Below are 21,547 nucleotides of genomic sequence, written 5' to 3'. Positions count from 1 at the left end.
CACTTTGTTTAGACAACAAAGCGTGAGGGAGGGAGAGAAGAGAGAGATACAGAGACAAAGAGATAGAATGAGAGAGAGAGAGATATGGGGGGCTGAACATTAAAAACATTTTTTTTTAAAAAGGCTGCAAAAGAGGGTTGGGGTGGGGGGCACCGATACAGATGGAAACATTCAAAGAAAAAGAGAGAAAAGTATTTTAAAAACGAGAAAATCAAGACATTTGCAAAATAGATAAAGTGCACTTTTCACCAGATAAGACAGCATCGTCACAGATACAAGCTGAACAGTAGATATAAGCCGAGCCGGTATGAAAAGATACAATGGAGGAGGGATAGTGTTGCAGGCACAGGGACAGCGATAGACAGATAGTGAGGAGAAGAAAGACAGATTTGGAGAAGGGAGCAGGTTCTGCTGGCTGCTGGAAGCCGGCCGAGTAGTGTGAGGTCATCACCAAAGCTGTGAATGATAGAAACCAGGAGCAGAGGAGGACATGGGACAAAGTACACACACACACACACACACACACACACACACACACATTACATACCAGCACATGTACAGTCATTTATGAATACTGTCAAGACTTGCGTGACCCCGTGCAGCACACACACACACACACACACACACACACACACACACACACACACACACACACATTATTACACACATATTTGGGCCGTGCACTTCCAAGGAAGGACAAGTCGGAGTCTCGGCACACCGGAACAGAAAAGAAAAGCTGGAGGACACTGAGCAGAAAGTCTGCTCGGCCACATCAAATATTTACTCAGGAGCAGCTGTATTGTCGAAACATTACGCATCAGAGCTGCTCAGTAATTAGGTCGATATTTTCTGCCCCTCTCCCTCTCTCTGTTTCCCTACTTTGCCGGGAGTCCACCCCTCTCCACCTCTCCTCCACACTCCCCTCCCTTCGCCTCCCCAGGCTGCTGAAATGCGTCTTGGCTCGGGACCCATGCCTCTGGCAGCCAGAGTGCTATACATGTGCACAGAACCCCGCTCGGCATAAAATGGCTGCCAGATAGGCTTCTCCTCCTGAAATGTCGACAGTGGTATGCATCTGCAGGGCGTGCGCACTGTTTTTTTGTGGAGGATATCTGTACGTGTCTGCAAGTGTTTGCGGGCGACAAACGTGCACCGCGGTTATCCCTCCCTCCCTCCCCAAAAAAAGTAAATATATATATATATATATATAAATAAAGAAGAAGAGAGAAAGTTTCCCAAACTATGTGGCTAATTTAATCCTCACTGTGTATGTGCATGCGTGTTTTGCAATTTAGTGGGAACAGAATGGGTATCATGCCAAAAATGAGGAGGGTGGGTTAGGGAGAGTGTGTGTGAGTGTTTTACTGATTATAAAATCCAGCCGAGTAACACACTTGGGCGTGGAGAAACCTCACAAGCGCTGAGAAACTTTCTTTCCGAGCCAGATTTCTGTTACCATTACCCCTAATTGCCCTAATTGTTACAGTGGTATGATAAGTATCCCACTGGACAAGAAGGTGTAAGAACTCGTGGACACATCCAAAATCCCCACAAGGCCCCTCTGCTGCCTTTTTTCCCCCTTGGTTCTTTTTTTTTTTTTGCTGAGTAACAGCGGATGATCTGATTCATACGTGGTACTGTTTTTTCACTTCCTTCATGGACCGGTTTGTTTATTTAAACAAGTGGCAGGGACGGAGGGTGCCAAGAAATGTTGTCTTTGGAAAAGGGCCGTGTGTTTATGCCTGTGTGTGTGTGTGTGTGTGTGTGTGTGTGTGTGTGTGTGTGTGTGTGTGTGTGTGTGTGTGTGTGAGAGAGAGGCCGTGTGTGGTGTCTGGCCCTGTGATCAAGCCCTGCCAAGCTCCCGGGGCAAAGCTGAGCCTCCTCGACCGCAACTGTTTATTTACAGGTTACACTGCTGTTTATTTGAAGACTATCGGATTGGCCGGGCTTCTGCACAGGACACCTTTTAGATACAGATAGCTCGGCTCATTCTCCTAATAGCCCACGTCTTTACATTCTATTTCTGAATAGCCTTGATAAAAGTCAATATCAATTTAAATGCACTTAAATTCAACATGTACATATTTATTTGACTTGGATAACTTGAAATTTAAACTTTATTTCCATACCTGTTGAATTACAAAATTGAAAACACATTCAAGCTTCTTTATTCGGTCATTTTGACTCATTTGATAGGAAGTTGATTTGGAGAGCTCGGACAAAACAAAAACAAACAAAAACCACATACATAAAACAATTGATTTAAATTTAAAAAAATGACAGACAACAGGAGGTAAAACGCGGAGATTCACAGCCTCCCAAATGTCCAAGCGCCTTACTCAACAATGTAATCACCCTGAAAAAAAAAAAGAAGGTGCGTGAAGCTGCCCTTCTTGGGTCAAAGGTAAAATGTAATGTAATAGAGGGGGGTGTTTCCAGCTCCGGTGCAGGCCTGGCAGATGTGCCATATGCTTGCATCCCACCTTGAGTCATCCAGGTGGTCTCTCCTGGTGCTACAGTGGGGCCTCATGCTGGAGGATGCTGCCTGGGATCTCTAATTGCCACGACCATCTGCTCTTTTTGTCTTGGTCGCCTGTTCAGCCCTGGAAGAAGTGAAAAAACAACAACAAAACAAACAAAAACACCAAACTCTGATCCGATCTAACTGAACTGGAGCACCTCTCCCACCTCCTCGCTCTTTCTCCTCTTCAGGGTTTGCCTCCTCTCTGCTCTCTTGTGTGCTCTTTTCTCTCCCTCCTGCCTGTTTCTTTCCCTCTCAGCAGTTCTCAGGGAGAAAGCATGGAGTTGGCAGTCGTAACTAGACTGATGGATGACTCTGAAAGTGGCATGGGGGGGGGACTGGGAGACAAGGCCACTGAGCTCCCTGCAATCGCTTTATGGACATGTGCTGTGGCAAATCCAAGCAAACCTCAGCTTGCCCACAAAAGCTTCTTTACACAGTGTGTGTGTGTGTGTGTGTGTGTTCGTGCAGGGGGAAACTAAAGGGACTCGCTGTTTATTGGTGCAAGGCAAGGGAAACTATTTGGCTGACGTCAGACTCGAACATGTTCAATGTACAAGTGTACAACTTGCGATGCAACTGAGATTTTAGTACTAAAGAATATAAATTATTGATTACTAAAAGGAACATTTTCAATCATTTTCTGCTCCCAAAATTCCTGTTTTATATCATTAAAATGTTATATATATTTTTTTCTTTTTAAACTGCTGATTAAACAGAAGAAGCCATTTAAGGATGTCATTTTGGTTACCTCTGCCAATTAGGAGGCTAAAAAAAAAAAATTAAAAAAAATATTTGTAGTGAAAATGGTTGTTACATGCGGCCCTAATGCCTTTAAACGTAAACATCTTCAGGGGAGAGATTTACCAGCAGGACAACTCGATGAGAAAGCATGAACCCGGCTCGTGTTTTTACGTTCTTAGGAAGCACAGCAGAGACACATTGTGAGGCCATAACTCGTACGCCGCTCGTGTGTTTTTAGGGCTAAGCACACTGAAAAGAGGGAATTTGTTCTGCTCAACGTATGGTCCTTTTCCCTCCCTACTTTGTCATTGTTGAGCTTCGGCCAAGAACATTCTGTTTTTGCAGCGCTGTTTAATAGTCAAATTTAGGAGTTGGGGAACAAGAGAGAGAGGGAGAGCGACACAGAGGCAGAACAAGAAAGGAATAAATCTTTCAACTTTTTTTTTTTTCCCCCCTTCTCCTTCCCTCTCCCTCTCTCTTTCTCTCTATTCGTTGCCTCTAATGCAGCTCATGAGAGCTGCGGCAGGAAAAGGGGTGTTGTTGCAAGGCGAGGGTATCTGAGTTCACCGTCTGTAGCTTCTTGTCTGTCGTGCTCAAGCTCTCTCCTGTTAAAGGTGTAGATGATAATCTCCTCGCTGGTTCTCGTTGCACCCTCTCCGTTTCAGGGCATGTGCGGGCTCGGCCTGGTCTCAGTCATTATGGGGGTCGACTCAGACGGGCAACAGCGGCAGCAGCTCAGCACCGCTCCATGTAGGAGTTCAAGGCCTTGTTTTTTTTTTTTTTTAATTTCTAACAGCATTAGTGCGTGTGCAGATGGAAATCTGAAGGGAAAACTAATTTCGATGTTTCACGACTTTTCGTGCTGCGTGATGTAAAAGGATAAAAAGGCCTCGGCGCCTGTCAGTGATTAAGCAGGAACTACTGAGGAATGATTCATTCCCGTCCCAGTGAGGCTTCAAGGTAAAAGACGTCAGTCCGGTCCGCCTCATACCAAAGCCTGAGCACCGTAGCCGGTGGAAAAAAATTCCACTCATGTTTCCTTGTGTTTCCCCGCCCCTCCTGTCCTCTCTCCATGTTTTGTTCTGTGCTTGTACCTTGCACAGCAGGACCGAACACATTCTGAGCCCCCCACCACCTCCAAACACTCCCCCAGCCCCTTTGAAAAATTACCCAAGGTCTGTCGGTAAAAACCTCGAGGTCATCCTGTGTCAGATGCAGAGCCTTTTTTTTTTTCTTCAGTTGCCCCTCCCATTAATGATAATGCTGTTCAAACAAAACTGTCTTGTTGAATGTACAGCGGGTTTGCTCCTCTTGACAGGCAGATAAGGAAAAAGCTCTCAGCTCCCATGAAAAATACGTTTGAGCGTTTTTCCTCGTCGTGACAGAAATCATTTCTTCACTTTAGGTTAAAAAAGTGACCTCCAGTGAGTTTGTGGTCAACCAAATGGGACAAACCATATACAGAAGAGGCAATAACAAAAAGGCAAACTTGTGATTTAGGGACAGGAAACAATAGAAATAATCAATGCTGACAAGAAAACCATGTTTTCAGGTTCATTTGATGTCTTCTTATTTTAATCTCTCTGCTCCTCTTTCTGTGTTTGCAGACTCGCAGCAGTCAGGAAGTCCAAGTAACAATGATCCAGGCAAGAACCCTCTTCCAGGTATGTAGAGTGCCAGTCGTCCGTCCTCCCTCCTGTCATCGCTCTATTGTTCCTCTGCAGCTTGCCCACTGCACAGCGGCTTATGTACACTATAACCTACCTCGTTTGAATAGTGTTGTGAACTCTGTGACTTGTAGGCAGTATAGTATTACTGTCAATCAAAAGCTGTGTTGTAGCAGCGCTACTGTACGTGCATACCACATGATCCACTGTCCGGTACGGAAAGATATATGATGTCTAGCTAAAAAAAAAAAAAATTCAAGTGGGTAGTCCAGGTTTTAAACACCTTAAAAAAAAGATGATTAATGCCAAGTAGATTAACTAAATATGACACATTTGGTGTAAAATTTAAACTTCAACTTCTGACATCTCTTTGATGAGGCCATATTTTTTTTATATTCTGAGGAAAAATTTACGAGATCATAAAATTTGAATTATCATGACCCAGTGACAGCATCAAATACTGTAAAAAAAAAAAAAAAAAGGCAGAGACACACGATGTGCGGAGTGAATTTGTAACAGCAGATTGCACCTTTGGCTGGGAGTTGAGTGCGTTAAGGTGAGCCAGCAAAGCCGAGCCGCGGAGAATATTCTCTGACGGTGCCGTTGTTCCCCTGGACTGACCTGCGCCGTGTCGTCACAATGTTGGAATGAAAATAGTTTGAAGAGTATAATTAGTTTTCTACCTCAAGAGCAGGTTCTGCTGATACCAGTGCCAAGGAAAACATGCGAGCGAGCCAATGACTCAGGCCTGGGAGGCCCTCGGCAGTGGTACAGTGCCTTGTGAAAGCCGTTGGCTCGCTGGAGACATTAAGCTTTGTAGGTGCCAATCGAGATGCCCGTCTATCTTTCTGGCACGGCCCGAGCACCCTTGGCATTGAAGCAAAGCAGAGCCAGAGTCATTTGGGTGTCAATAACTTGTCTGGCTGTTGTACTTGACTGACAGCCTCTGATTAGTGCTACTGAGTCCTGGGCAGGTCATACAGACCTCAACAAATCTACAGACGCTGCAAAAAAACAACCACTTTAGGCCTTTCATTTCTTCAGTCTAAAAATAGTTATCGGAAAACAGGAGTAAAAAAAAAAAAAATTAGCTCTGTTGAAACAACCTCGTTTCACTTCCACAGCAGTTTTGTGATTTCAAGCGAGTCTTAAAACAGTTTATTGACATTGGAAAAGAATAAAGCAATCTCACATTCTCAAACTAATCTTTAATATCACTGCAGCAGTAAATGAGACTTTGAGATGGGTACGGCTTGGTGTAATACTGTATCATAGCATTACAGTGTTAATATTGAGAGAGCTTAAGTTTTGGTCAAGCAAGCAGCACCTGCAGTTCAGCACGGCCTCATTGCTTTTCCCACAGTAGCAGGAGTCTGCCTGTCACTCCTCCTCCTCCTCCTCACACACCTGTCCTGTCACTCTTTACTGGGCTGCGCAGAACGGCTCTGTGCTGCATGGTAGTTTTAACACGTCAAATGAAAAACACAGGCGGTAACTGTATACAATCATTTTAGAAGTAAAAAAGCTCTCTTCGACCATTTAAAAAAAAAAAAAAATTTAAGAAGAGGGCTAGACGTGCATAAATCCCTGTGTAATAATCAGGTTTTCTTAGTTCTCTTGTTTTATGCTGAATCGTGTGTTCTTTTCTCAATATACAATTTTTAAGAAGATAAAAGTATTATAAAATCAGAGCTCCGAGCGGAGATTCGAGTTGAATTGTTGGATTTCAGATTGAAAAAAAAGTCTTGATTAATTTACACATGTAAACATGATTGATAATGGAAGAAAAAAATAAGAAGGATCAAAATTTCTGTAGCTCCATCCATCTTAAATAAAACTTGAGATTATTTAATATCCATTTTAAATTCAGTGTTGTTGTTGTTGATTTTACAATAGAGTAAAGTAACGCCTGCACACTTACTCAAAGCCACACAGGTTTAATAACAACCCTTCAATCGTACTTGGATCTTCATCAGGTCAGAACGATTACCTGTGTAAATATTAAACTTGTGGCTTGGACTGAATGTGCAGGCCTTACTGTTTTCCAATGATGCTGTCATCTAATTAGCCCTGCACCTACTTAATCTGCATGCAACTATTCGCACTCAACTGTTCATTTCACACCCAAAGAACGACATGTGAGGCTCTAATTTTATTCCACATCGAGTAGATTAAAAGCATTTCAAATGTGTTTTAGTCGTGATCACAGCTACAATAGTAAATGCATAATGTGCATTCATGGTTTCTGTGTCTGCAGTCTATTTGGAAGACAGTTTCATCAAATCAGGAGTCTTCAGTGTTGCAGAACTGGTGCGAGTGTCCAGAAGTAAGTACACAGCTGTTGTATTCTTTTAGTACTCACACACCCTCAGAGGTGTTTTCAGTTTTACTGTAACTGGGGCTCACATAAGGACACTAAAGTCTTTCTGCATATCGAAGGTGCAACAGAGTTAAAAATGAAAGTCAGGAAGCTGTCAGTCAATCACAATGTTTACATGCTCAGACAATCATTAAAAGAGGTGTAGTTAGGTAACACAACCAAAATCCCCCCCCCCCACCTGTCAGGGTGTGCAGAGACTGATATGTTTAACTGATCCTGATTTTCAAAATAAAACAGCCGCATAAAATTCCGATTTTTATTTTATTTTATTTTTTTTCCCCTCCTAATCTCCTTATTCACTCAAATCCACCATACAGCTGTGGTGTGCTAAATCCTGTTCGACCGGTCTGTTTCGCAATGAGAGAACAGTGAGAGTACGCAGCTGTCTGTTCGAGCCCGTGTTCATCTGTAGAGACACGTCTGCCCTCCGCCGAGCCGTTGACGGTTGTTCTTCCTCCGTTAACCGAGGGCACGTCAAGGCATCGCTTGGCCTGTGCTGCCTCTGAGCGCAGGCTGTAACTGCAGCGAACGTGCCCGCGGTGCACAAAGGACTCCAGTCACCCCAGACAACCTGTGTTTAAAAGACACATACCTGCGCTGCGTTGTCTGTGCTGTTGTAGCATGCAGCAGCCACCTCCAGTCTCATGGTGAGACTCAGAGGGGTGTGTAACCTGCTCGGTGCGATAGTCAGGAACACTTGGATCTGACATTTTATCTGAACAGGGTTTAAATGGATTAAAAATGTCACTAAAATTGACAACACTGATTATATCTTTCTAAATGTTAAAGTGATGTTATGTTGCACCTATTTTGTTAACTGACAAAATCGTTTACATCACTAACTTAAAAAAAAAAAAAAAAAAAGTGCCACTTCCAGCTTCTCAAATGTCTTATGTGATAGTAAACTGAATATATTTGTTTCGGACTATTGGTCAGACGAAACAAGTAATTTTAATATCTCAACTTTGGCTCCTGGAAATTATGCCGAGCAGTTTTCACCATTTTTTTTTTTTTTGAACATTTCATAAACCAAAGATTTGCTCTGAAAATAACCACCGGTAAATGAATAATGATTATTCTCTGCCCTAAACTGATAAACACGTCAACATCCAACGACTAAAACCAATACATTTAATTCATATTGACACATTTTTATACTTACATGGCCAAAAGTCTCAGTATATTGTCAAACTGAGAGAGCAACAAATAGTATCCAAGACATCAAAGTGTTTCTGGTGTAACAACATGGACCAAGACATAACCTACTCCTTCCACTGCTCAGAGACTGAATCTCCTTTGAAAGAGTGTGTTTTTGTTTGGTGTTTAACTTGCCCCCCTGACCAGATGGCCACCGCGCTGCCATGTTTGCTCTCATGTGACCGAGCCCGGTTTCACTAAAGCCGACTGAAGTCGAGCTGGAATTTTAAAAAGGTCGACGGACGCACAGGAATTGTCACTCACTCAGCCGGTCACTCCCAGGGAAGATATCTAAGCAGCCGCTCGTCCGTCATCACGCTTCTCTCCCAACTCTCCGGGCTGTTGAGACATTCTTTGAAGTCCATCAAAGGGAGCTGCGGAGTTCAAGGCTGACTTACAGTCCAGCATTTCGACGAGGACGCTCATTAATGCAACAGGAGCCTCGGCTGCAAGTGCAAAAACATTTTTGTCAATAGAAAATGTGGGCATGCACGGGCAAATGAAACTGTTGTGCTAAACTAGTGACAGAACATTCTTTCTTTTTCCCCTCGTACAGTACGATGAGGTAATCTACTGGAGAAAACACTGGGTGGCGAATTATTGTTTGTTTTTGCAGCATCGCTCTGTCATTTATTGTTTTTCTTTTTTGGCCTTAAAGTCAAAGCCCAGATTATTAAATGAGATGATTGGCAGGGTTTTCCGAGTGGCATGACAAATATTGTGGCGAGCCAAGAGGAGAGAAAGAGCGATAAAGAGCGAGCGGCACACAGAGAGATGGTTGGGAGTATCCTAAGCCATGAATGAAAAGGAAAAACAATAGTGTTGCATTCAGCGTCCTCGGGCCGGATGCATTCCTCCACAGACAGCTCGGTATGGGTAGCAGCGGGTAGGGGCCTTTGCCAGGGCTACAGTGGGCTGCCAGGGCGGAGGCTGGCGGAGGGATCGTGCCAGTGGTGAACCTCAGACCACAACAGACGGCGCCACACACTCCATCCTCTCATCCACTCCAAACCAACCAACCGCTCGAGCTGCAGGCTGCCTCGCTGGGCCACACACCGAAGAGAGAGAGAGAGAGAGAGAGAGAGAGAAAACGAGCGACAGCGCAGGGAGAAGAGCGTGCATGGGTGGTGAACCCCTTTTGTTCTGTAAATACAGGCCGGGCCTCCCTTGAAACAATATCCCTCACCTTGACCGCAGTGAGAAAAGCAACACCTTTCCCGTTGTAAATCATCATGCGCGGAAACCACTAAGTACGGTGTTCTAGAAGATCGTAAAGAGGAAAGTGTTGATGATTGTAAAAGTTTACCGAGATGCCTTTCAGAGCTCGTACAAATTTGTGATGAAATGAAAATGAATTGAAATGATTCTATTCTTCCGCAAAGGCAAAACAAAAAAATGGACATTTAAAGGCAAAAGAAACATTTTAAAATCATATTAAAATTTGCTATTTCTGATCATAATAATTTAGGATACCAACAAAATGAAAAAAAAAAATGCTTCATCCATGCATACATTCATCCAAAATGCACTTTCAGTTTCCTTGGATATGTCCTTCCATTCAGCTACAAGCACTTTGACAACCAGACTTAATCAGTGCTCAGCAGAAATGCCTGCGATGGTCAGACAGTTAACCTGTGAACAGGGAGTTGTTAATATGATACACAAAGCCTCTAAACAATAAGCTTCAATAACAGTCAGTCAAGCTATTGTGTAATTAATTGTGCATCTCTCGATGCTCTGACAGTATTCGATCTGACAACACTGTGACATTGAACTCCTCTTTCTTTTCTCCGTGTCCTCTGCAGTGCCCATCACCCACGGTGCAGCGGTAAACTTCTCCATGGCTGACATGCCCAGTCAACCCTACTATCATGACCTGAGCTCCAGCGTGGGGCTTCATCGCTCCCTGTCCTCCCCTCCCGGCAGGTCAGGAGAAGTTACAGCAACAAAAACAGATTTTCTGGATATAGTTGGAAGAAAAAAGTCATTTTATTATAAAACAGGGACTTTGTTTTCTTTCATGATATCATTAAACCCCAGAAATATCTTATTGCAATCAAGGCATGTCTTTTGTTCTCGATGTTGTTCTGTACTGTTTTCATATGTGGCTGAAATGAACTATTGCATGAGATGTTATAGTTTGATATTTTAGATTATTTGCTTTTAAATGATAATCATTTATTTTTCCAATAATGTAGTTAAAGTCTGGCGACTGCTTAGCTTAGTATAATGACTGGAAACGGGGATACAGACAGTCTGGTTCTGTCCAGTGTAAGAAAAATTCGCCTCCTAGCATCCCCGAAGCTCAATAATTTCAGTGTAAGCTAAGCTAACCATCGCCTCGCTTTATATTTAGCATGCAAACATGAGCGTGGTATCAGTTTTCTCATCTAACACTTGGCAACAAAGCAACTACGGGTATTTGCCAAAATGTTGAACTATTCCTTTAACTGAAGTTTCACATGATGCAAGTTAATCTTTTCCAAACATCCACTCCAACTGCCCCGAATCAGTATTGACACCATCTCGCATTGTTGAAAGTTTTAGTACTCAAAATGACAGTCTGCGTTTAAGCCGTAAACTCGTCCATGTGTGCAGCAAAAGGCCCAAAACCGTCAACATGGACGAGAACATGGACACCAGCCCGACAGGACCCGACTTCTACTCGTCACCGAGCTCACCAGCCAGCAGCCGAGCAAACTGGCACGACAGAGACGGAGGTGATTTTCCAGTTTTTTTTTATTTCACCGCTCTTAATTTGCCACTTTGGCCAGTAACACCCTCCATCGCATTCATACAGTCACACAAACACTCCGAGCGGGACTTTGCTCAACTCAAAGCATGTTGAGATAATTTGTCGAAGGATTTCCATCCCCGTCGCATGCAGACCGATGTGATCAAAGAAAACAACTCGCATTGTTTTTTTTTTTAACTGCAGCTGAACTCTCTTTAACTCTCAACCTTGTCATGAGCTCCGCTGCATCACCGCCGCCGTTCTTTCTCCTCGCAGATGACCTGCATCTGGTTTCTCTGCACATGCCCTCGTTCAACCCTCTTAAAACACATACCATGTCAGAGAACACCCCGGGCATCTACAGTCATATAAATGTTTTCAAGCCATTTGAACTGCTGTTTGAATGTGAATCTGTATTCTCTCGCACCTGTCGCTGACACAAAGGAAACATTGAATTCCACAACGCAGAGTTTCCCCTTATGAGAACAAGCTGTTCCAGCTACGATCCACAACTAGGTAACTAAAAAACAACAACACTTACTTGGTTAATGACATTACTGGTAAACTTAAGAATGAAAAATTTACTTTCATACAAGTGCAAGTTGTGAGCTTTAACCTGTATCGTTTTCTTCTTAATGAGACACCCAGAATACTTTGTGAGTTTCTGTTCTGGAGAAATTCAGGTTTTTAAACCCCATGTGGAGCGATTAGACCGGCAGGTCAAATGTGTCAAGCGATTTCTCACCAAGAAACAGATGATCGTGTTTGTTTATACAGGACCAATTAAAATCAAATTCATTCACCAAGCACACTTCGCAAAATGTAAAAGGGGCTTATAGGATGAGCGGAGAGATAGAGGCGTGCATCGGGGAAACACTCGCTCGCTTGCATGCTCGCGAGAGGAAGCGAGACCCTCACAGGACAGCTTGCATGTCTCATTACGTTGTCTCCTGGTGCAGAGCACAACCCGTAGCCCTTTTAATTAAGGCCTCACTGTCCCATGTTCCTGGATCATTCTCCCTCTCTGCTGACTCCCTTAACGCTCTGATACCCGCGCTGCATCTGGATTTAACCAAGTAGAGGTGGGAAACATTTTGTCTGACGGCGGCCAACAAAATCCTTGGAAGTACAACAAGCCCGTCTCTTCCTCAGCGAGGCCGAGGTTTTCAGCTTGAACTTTGAGCACCTTTTCTTTTCTTTTTTTTTTTTTAATTTTAATGTAATAAGTAGGAAAGGCTGAGGGAAGAAAACACCAGAGGATACACAGGAGACGCAGCCCTGGTGGGATCCAGCCACAGCCCAATGTGGCCACATGAAATTTCAGCGTGTCCCTTTGCACAGGGCCGGAGAGCACCGCTCTGCGTAAACCTAGACACTTGGGGTGAGGAGAAAGGGAAAGCGGTGGGTAGGAAAGTCTCCAAAGACAGCCATTATTCTGTCAAGAGAGAATAAATGAGAAGTGGGGCGATATTAAACCCATATGAGTCCTTCCAAGTGCCAAGGAGTTATTTCTCGCACATGGCTGTCGTTTGATAAAAACCTCACCATGTAGTGGAAGAAATTGTTTCTCTCCTGCGTTTTGCTGAGAGAAAGTACAGGAGCTTTTTAAATATAGATGTAGATTTACTACAAGGTATATCAGTCACTGAAAGATGGCCAGTCTGCTCAAAATGCAAGGACACGTTGGCCCTTTTTATTTAAAGTGTTTAATGCCTGTTAATTAATGGTCCAGTTTAATTTCTTGTGGCAGTCTCTGAAGGAGTTAATTAGCAGAAGAGAGGGAAAGCTGAATAACTCCTCCGCGGAAAATATTTCCTATATTTTAATGGAAACATTAAGCGGCGATATAAATCTTCTCAAAGGTATTTCTCCTTCTGACACAAAATGAAAGCACTTAAGCCGGTATCCTCTTGCAACCTCAGACTGGGAAATCCCCCTGAATTCCAGCCACCTTTGTCGCTCTCCGCCTCTGGAGATGAGTGAGTTTTCCCGTCACTTGGGTGGATCCTTCCCCGTTGATGGTGGGGGGGGGCAGTTAATACAACAGGGGGTTTTATACAGCTTATTTTGTGGGGAAGAGATGGATGATGTGAGTTATACACCCCAAAGATCTGTGGCAGACCAGAAAAGCACTTGATGAATGTTCATAGAAAGAAGCACAAGCAGACATAGGCCATTGCCTCTCGCATCTATTTGTTATCACGTTCCCTTCAGACACTGTGTCTTACCATGGAAAATTGAAAACCGCGCAGCCGTGACAGCAGAACATTGCTCATGAAAGTGTAGAGCAGCAATAATGAGCGACTCGTACGTGGAGTTTGTGCACATACTTTCAGTTCATAGAAATGACACAAATTTCCTAAACAAATTTTGTGTCTCGCGCTGAGCCTTCAGGATTATTCATGGGGAATTACAGTAGCTTGTCAGACAGTGTGTCAGGCCAAGCGAAGCAGATGTAACAGTGTAATATTCTATTTAAGATTACGTGAGGGTCTTGAAATTCTTAAATCCTATTTGAGCGACCAGCTGCTTTACAACCGCGTGTCACTTCACTGGGTTTAATTGTCTGCTCCGACATAACAAAAGACACGTTTTTTTTTTTTTTGTCGCGGATGTCCAGTGATTTATTATGATTCCGGAGATTATATGTGATTTTTACCCTTTGGGATGTCTTTAATTTGCCAAGTAAATCTTTCATTGTGCATTGCATTTGCCGGCAAAAAAAAGGTCCCCTGATCTGCTTAATTTTAACCCTAATTCACTTTTGCCATTTAATTCCTTTCATTCATGAGGAATGGAAGCATTAGTAGGAGCTATAGGGAAATGCTGAGATTAATTTGAAGCAACAGGAATAAAAGGGATAATCTCGAAATATTTATTTTTTTCGCTCTAGCTTGTTTGACAAATTGCTCACTTCAATTCTCCTCCCTTCTAGTCTTGTGCAAACATGCCCAAAGAAATGGAGAAAGAAAACTTTTACAACTTTAAAGTTTGTACACTCAATAAGCCAAATGAATATTTTCTGACCATGACTAAGCATTTATGAGTCCGTGTGTGCTTTTCCTTCTAGCAGACATGTCGTCTCCTACCATGAAGAAGCCAGAGAAGCCGCTGTTCAGCCCCACCTCCCCGCAGGACTCCTCACCGCGACTCAGCACTTTCCCTCAGCCTCATCACCCAGGCCTAACAGGTGTAGGACACAGTGGTGAGTTACGGCGGACTTCACCCGCCGGCTGAATCCACAACTTCTTTGCCCTCACACATGCCCAGTCGAAGAAAAAGAATCGATATTTATACTTAATTTAGCCTCAGCGATCAATGATGATTGTTTTATTAGCTCCCTCTCACACACTCTTTATCTGCTCCTCTTGTCTGTCATTCTTGCAGTTATATCGACGAGGAGCCCCCCTCCGCACTCACCCCTGCAGTTCTCGGCCTCGGCTATCTTGCCCCCGGCGCCGTCGCCCTACTTCTCGCACACCACCATCCGCTACCCGCCTCACCTCAACCCTGCTGATCCCCTCAAGAGCTACGTGCCGTCATATGACCCGTCCAGCCCGCAGAGCAGCCAGGTCAGTCTCCTTTTGTGTGTGTGTGTGTGTGTTTGACGGAGGCAGCGAGCCAGTTTTCAGGCCAGAAGTCGGAGGGTGGTTTGGCACAAATTTCATGGCCTCTAGTCGTTCTTTGTTATCTTGTTCGGCTGCACTCCCATCTGACCTCGAGAGATTAAAGATAAGATGAATTATAGCATGCATTTTTCATTATTTCATTACTGCCTCACCGGTGCATTTGCAAATAGAGAGTATCATCCTGTTTTGCTTGTTTTTTTCTCTTGCTCCTGGTCATTCGCTTTATTTATGAGGGTTACAATGATGTTCAGTGATATCTTTGTAAAGCTGTATTTTCTTAGTGCTATTCTCAAGTCCCAAAAAATAAAAATATTACAAACCTCAAATTAGATATTTTATGAGCCTGAGCTGACCACTATTTGACGGACACAAACCTCTTGCTTTAGCACTTTTTTTTTCTTTTTTTTTCTTATACTGGACTGCCTGCTCTTTATGTGGGGATATAGTGACAAACCTATAATTACAATACTCATAGTAAAAAAGAGTAACTAATTTAGCCTAATTTATAGCAAATTAAACAATAAATAAGTTCCTTTTTGGGGGCAAGCCCAGAATGAACTTTTGCCTCTCTTCATGTGACGACGAAGCGTATATTTTCTGCTTGATATAACGCTCATGGCAAAGGTCACAGTACATTCCCAGCCTTGTATTTGTACTTTAAAAAAAAAACTAAAAAAAAAACAACCGCATGACTCCATAAAAAAGTCAACCAAGCTATCGCAATTGCAGTCACACGTGACATACAAAACTGTATGAAGACATCGCAGTAAATCAAGTAGCTTAGAGGCTTTTATACATTCAGGGTACTGTGGCCAGTGTGTTGGAGAGAGAGCGAGCAGGCGTCTCTATAGATGAGAGAGCCGTGTGATATTTATGTGAGTTTTATATCCCCGCTGTTCTCACTGTAAACAAAGGCCTCGTAGACGGCTCCATCTCCAGAGCAGGGAGCGGGTTAGAAGGGGAGGCGGGGGGAGGAGGGGGGGTGTTACTCTAGAGAAAAACCGCAGGGAATGATAAAGGTTGTAAATATTTGCCGTTGCCGGGGCCCAGTTCTTGTGCAGAATTAACTGGCCCTCTGCTGGGGTGCTGGAGAAAGGAGAGGGAGGGGGGGCGGCTCTAGCGAGGTGGGGTCCGGTAGGGAAGAGTAGAGCGCTAGAAGACCAGTTGGGGGTGGAGGGGGGGGGGGGCTCAGCAAATAACACAGCGCTTATAATCCCATGGACGAGTGCCAGAATGTTTTTATGCTTGCTTTAACGCAGATTATATTACACTCTAATTAAACATTCTATTCACATCGCAGGGAACCCTGTGGACACAATTCTTTTCCAAAAAGGCCTGTTTGAGTTTTGAACTCGGGGCGGCCCTGAAATGAACGCCCCAGACAGTCTCCAGCCGCCTGAAAGAGTAGCTCCCACTAGCTTCCTTTATTTCCTTCTCCATATATATAGTCTCTCGGTCCTCGCTCTCTATACCGGCACATTCACACCATTGTAACAGGTCACTCCACAGCTCCCGCTCTGTCTTTTCACGCCCGGGTCCTCCTAAATTCCATTTATGAGCGCCATTAAAATCATTGTTTGGAATCATGTAGGAAATCCATTGTCAATGACTGAGGATCTATTGTTGCTCGTGCCCCCCAGAGTTTTAGTAATAACTGTGACTGGACAGCGGCTGAAAGCACTAAAACCTTTTCTTCAGCCGGAGCATTAAGTGTAAGAGTGAGCGGTCCAGACACCTTTTGTTGGTAACTCTTAAGTTTGTCAGCGCAAACAGAGCAGTTGCGTCCCCCCCCAAAAAGGAGGGACATGACGCTGTGACTGGATGTTCAGCTTGTTTAGCGAGAGTTTGTTGCATGCTTGTCTTGATTTATTGAGATCTGGCTAACTGCACATTTACAAGCGAACAAGAGCTTGTAAACATAAGTCACTGGACACAGTCCGTCCTCTCAGAAGGTTTCAGGTTTTGGTGGAAGACAAAAATGAATGTAGATCTTTTTTTTTTTTTATTGATTTTTTTTGGGGGGCATTTTTATTTTTTAACCTTAACTCAGGTAGTGCAGCGTAGACAGACAGGAAATGTGGGGAAAGAGAGACGGATAATGAAATGCAGGTCTCACACTGGTTGTTACTGCCTCCAGCACAGCACACCATACAGTATTTGATGTAATAGAGAAGTGAGTCTTTTTTTTTGTGTGCTGCTCCAGCGTTGCTCGCATCGAACAAACCACTCGGCAAACGTTTGCCGTGAACATCCCTTAAATTTAAAACGAATATATTCTTCTTTAAAAAAAAAATAAAAAAAAAAATGCTTAATTGTGTTTCCTGGTTGTTTGTACCCCACCTGCAGCCTAACAGCAGTGGTCAGGTGGTTGGAAAGGTCCCAGGCCACTTCACCCCAGTCTTGGCTCCCTCCCCACACCACGGCGCTGTGCGACCCGTCTCGCTCTCCATGCCCGACACCAAGCCCATCACCACATCAACAGAAGGTGAGCTCCAGTGCCTACTGACGCACACCACCCATCACCTACTGCACACCAATCATCCAGCAGTTCTACATCAAACAGCTGCAGCTTAAAACCCACAATCATTTTGAATTGTAAATATATAGTTTGCCTTGTAAATTTGATTGTGTCTCATTTAAAATGCGCTCAAATGACAACGGTCTGATTATTCTTACGACAAGAATAATACTTGAAGACTAACTTGAACACCGGGCTGAAAGTCTTGATTTAAAACCAGTCTAATTCACGTCTGTTTGAATCTCTGCTGGTGTCGTTGAATGCGGTCATGAGATGAGAAGTTAAACCACCAGAAGTCGGCGAAAAGAAGATTTGTGAAAATTAATGTCATGCTAGTTGATAAAATGAAGAATTGAAGTGGGCCCAAAATTGAACCTTGAGACTCCACGGGCCCTTTTTTACTGTAGTTCTGTTGTTTATAGTGATAGTTAATAACTTAAAATTCATGGTGCAGTTGCAATATGTTATTAAGTTTAAGAGCCTCTTGCAGCACCAAGTTATGTGTACATTCCTGAAGGGCTAATTGTAATGCAAGCATGTGTTTCTGTGTTTTTTTTGTGGCGGCGTGTTACCCAGGCTACTCAGCCCCTGGCACCCCGACGGCTAATCGTTTTGTTGGCCTGAGCCCGAGAGATCCCACCTTCCTCCACCAGCAACAGGTGAGGTCTCCCCCTTCGCAGCACTCGGCTCACCTGCTCATCTTATCCTTTTTCTGTTCCTCTGTCTCCCTGCACATCAGTTATGAAATCCCCGCCCTCTGCAAAATCCACTCGCACTCTTGAGTTTAACTCGTAGGAACCATTAAACAGTTGTTAGATCGCAGCGCTTCAGAGGATCAGAGGACCCATGATGCTGCGGTTGCACTTGGTGTAAAAACTTAGCTAAATATTACAAAATTAGAGGCTTAACGTGGCTAATATTAGCAAGGCCTCCTGATGATTAAATCTTATTTTCTTTAAATTCTAACATCATGGTATTTTAATTTCAAGTTTAATGTCATTTAGAAAAAGAAAATAGGGTTTAATGTGCCTGTATATTATTTTTTTGTTAATCTTTTTGCTTAATTTCAGTAAAATATATATACATTTATAAAGCCAAATCATTGAGAAAAACACACTCGGTGAGATATAACTTAAAGGCAGTGTGTGTGATTTTGAAACTCCGCAGTCTGCAGTAGAAAAAAAAAAGAATCTACTTCCCGAGTTCACTTTGAAGAAATAAATGAAGGTGAAGGGTCACTGTCATTGTCATTGTGCGGTCACTACTCCAAGATGGATCGGACACACGGGTGCTTTTATGAGTGTAAAGTGCTCAATTCTATTTCCTTCACACATTACATTAGAAGCTCTCACGCACACACACACACACACACACACACACACACACACACACACACACACACCTCGTGTAATCACCTTATTTACCGCATTCAAGCCGAATACGTAGCGTCGCACCGTTGCCCCAGCAGTGGTTTTAGGATGTTCTCGGACAGATGTGGAAACCCCGTGTGTGTCCGTGTGCGTGGGTGTGTTTGTGCGTGTCTGAGGTTAGGAGTGTTGCGGCTGTTGTCGGACGAGAGAGCGCTCTCCCCCACCCCGTCTTATTGAAAGCGCTGGTCTGAGGCCAAGGCTTTTCCAACCACAACTAATTGAATGCATCTGCACGCAGCTACATAATGATCGCTGGGTTTCTCCTCAGCTCACTTTTTTTTTTTTTTTTTTTTTTTTTTTTAAATGTTTGGTAAAAAAAAAAAAAAAAAAAAAAAAATGACAAAGCTGGCCTCTGTTTCCTCGCTCCGCTTTCTGTCTTTCTTTTTCTCTGCCTTTTCTTTCTCCCCAAATTTCCTAAAATCAGAGTAGGCAAAAGGAGAAAAAAAAAAAAAAGAAGCTGGGGGATGTTTGTCAGCAGTCGTGGGATGCTTTTATTCCACTCGGGAGGATGAGAGGGAGGATTCACTTGGCTGATGTCACACAGTTTGTCTTCCACATTTTCTAGTAGCCCTGCTACTTCTTTCAGCGGGGCACAAAGTGACTACACAAGACAGCAGCAGTCTGAGTGGAGCTGCATGAGCCGCTGACTTCTGTCCAAAACTTTGCTCCCGGAGGCTACAAGGCCTTTTCGCTCCAGATTTTTGAAGTGTAAATCAGCCAGATATATAAACATCCTCCGAAGAAACACAGCAGAGTAATAGAATTAAAGTAATATTGTAAAATTCATTATTTAATAACCGTTATTATCCAAAAGTTATTTATGGCAAAACATCCTTTTGTGATCCTTTTTGCACTGGGGAAAAAAAAAAGAAAAAGACAAAAGCTAAATTATTTTAGGCCTTGCAAAATCAGCCGAGGTATCCTCAGCTTGGAAAGCGTTGGGTCAAAAAGAAGGTGGATTAAAATGTGAAAGAAGAATGAAAGCTGTGTTTGGCGCAACAACGACACCCTTCCACAGGGTTATTACCTGCTGTACGCCGACAAATAAATGTTCTTGACGGCTTTAGGAACTCTAAACAGTCCCCACGTTGATTCATCGCGCTTCGTCTTGTCCCAGTTGTTTCTGTTTTCTGTGGTATGATTTAATGGTCCGGGATATGGCCTCGCGGAGCGCGGAGAGGGGACCGAGCCAAGTCCCTCAGGACTAAACACTTTCACCGACTACTCCGTCATTGTCCTCATCTGGCAATGATGTGTTTATTGTGTGGGGTCCGCGAGGCTTCGCTAACACTTTGAGCTGTTCAGCCGCAGCCGTTCGTTGCTAGGGCTCGGTAGGAGAGGGAAACGCGGCACACACACACACACACACACACACACACACACACACACACACGTATGTGTCATGGTGGTTTAACGTGGTCTGCATTGGGGCCGGACCGCGGAGGTGCACTCTTCTTTGTCTGTAGGATTGTTAGAGGTCATGACTGCACTCTGCCGCTTTCAGAAATATCTTTACTTTATTTTATTTTTTTATTTTTTTTTTTAGATTAAAGTGAAAAGCAGAAAAGTCATGAGGACTTTTGGGAAACCGAAGTAATTTTAACACGATGGCGCGCGCACAGATCTCCTGATCCTTGTCCAAAATGTAGTGCGGCGTTAACGCCGAGGCATGAATGATACATTTATAATATAATATTTCCTGACTGTGAAATAAATTGTAACGTGATAATTTGGTGGGTAAGTTTAAAACAACCTACTTCTCACGGGATGCCTATTTGAAAATGTGGCAACTATTAAAATAAACTCTGGACACACACACACACACACACACACACACACACACACACACACACACACACACACACACACACACGGCAGGCTTCAAAAATGAAAAACGCAACAAAACAACACCACCACACGCTCCCACACCTGCTCTACGAATCCCAGGCAGTGAATGTGTGAAAACCCTCCATTCATCTCTCGCCTTGGTTAACCCCTCGAGGGAATGCCACCATCTAGCATTCCGCAGGGAAAGATCCGTGATCAGATGTCATTTGGTATTATCTAAGGAAGGATCCTAATCCACAATCTGCCCGCATCTGTTTGCTAACGTTCCCCGGCTCCGTCCCCTTTCTCCCCGCTGCCTTGTGCTGCTCTGATGTGTTCGATGCCAGCGGACAGATGGCGAGCCCCTCGAGGAGCGGTGGCACCGAGCGTCTGGCTCAACCCGCATATTCTCTCCCAGCTATTGTCAGGCGGCAGAGTGCGGGAACAGCGTGGGGGTTTAGTCTCCCAACCTTCGATAAAGACAAAAAAAAAAGCCCCACGCTGAATGGAACAAGTTTGCATTGTTTCCTATTGAGTTTAATTAAGCGACTCTTCAACAGGAGTGATCAAATGAAACTGACGTATTAAATTGAAAGCAAATGAAGGTTATTACATCATTGTGAAGCTTTGAGATTAATTCTCTTTGCCGGTTGTTTCTCGCCGCTACTTTACATTTGTTTCTGGGGGGGGGGAGAACGAAGGCACGTAACAAACACACATCCTTGAATTTAAGTCAGGCCGAAGGTAGGAAACCGTCGTCCTCCCCTGGCGTGTTCATCCAGGTGCTGGCGGGAAGAGAGAAAAAAAAAGAAAAAAAAGAACACATTTCTTGACCGCTGCAAATGGCTTTGAATATTCAGCGTATGCGTATATCTGATTAAATCCCTCTTAAGAGCCTCT

At 43.7% G+C, this 21,547-nt stretch overlaps 1 protein-coding gene across 9 annotated transcripts in view; it reads left to right on the top strand.

Annotated features, from left to right (window-relative positions):
* Positions 1-21,547, top strand: part of LOC138210904 (nuclear factor 1 B-type-like) — a 72,491-nt gene that overhangs the window by 39,343 nt on the left and 11,601 nt on the right. For 4 of the 9 annotated variants that reach the window (XM_069170288.1, XM_069170285.1, XM_069170287.1 and 1 more), the window contains exons 3-10: positions 4,873-4,929; positions 7,190-7,258; positions 10,315-10,435; positions 11,108-11,229; positions 14,317-14,448; positions 14,631-14,815; positions 17,219-17,357; positions 17,967-18,049. In XM_069170288.1, coding sequence (XP_069026389.1) covers positions 4,873-4,929; positions 7,190-7,258; positions 10,315-10,435; positions 11,108-11,229; positions 14,317-14,448; positions 14,631-14,815; positions 17,219-17,357; positions 17,967-18,049 — 908 coding nt within the window. Of the gene's footprint in view, positions 1-4,872; positions 4,930-7,189; positions 7,259-10,314; positions 10,436-11,107; positions 11,230-11,687; positions 11,760-14,313; positions 14,449-14,630; positions 14,816-17,218; positions 17,358-17,966; positions 18,050-21,547 lie in introns of all 9 variants that reach the window. The other 5 variants (XM_069170281.1, XM_069170280.1, XM_069170286.1 and 2 more) reach the window with 3 other exon arrangements.

Source organism: Embiotoca jacksoni, unplaced genomic scaffold (genome assembly GCF_022577435.1).
Source record: "Embiotoca jacksoni isolate LCO1_2020_lvr unplaced genomic scaffold, fEmbJac1.0.p SCAF_49, whole genome shotgun sequence".
NCBI classification, from domain to species: Eukaryota; Metazoa; Chordata; class Actinopteri; family Embiotocidae; genus Embiotoca; species Embiotoca jacksoni.
This window is presented reverse-complemented; position numbering and strand designations above follow the sequence as displayed.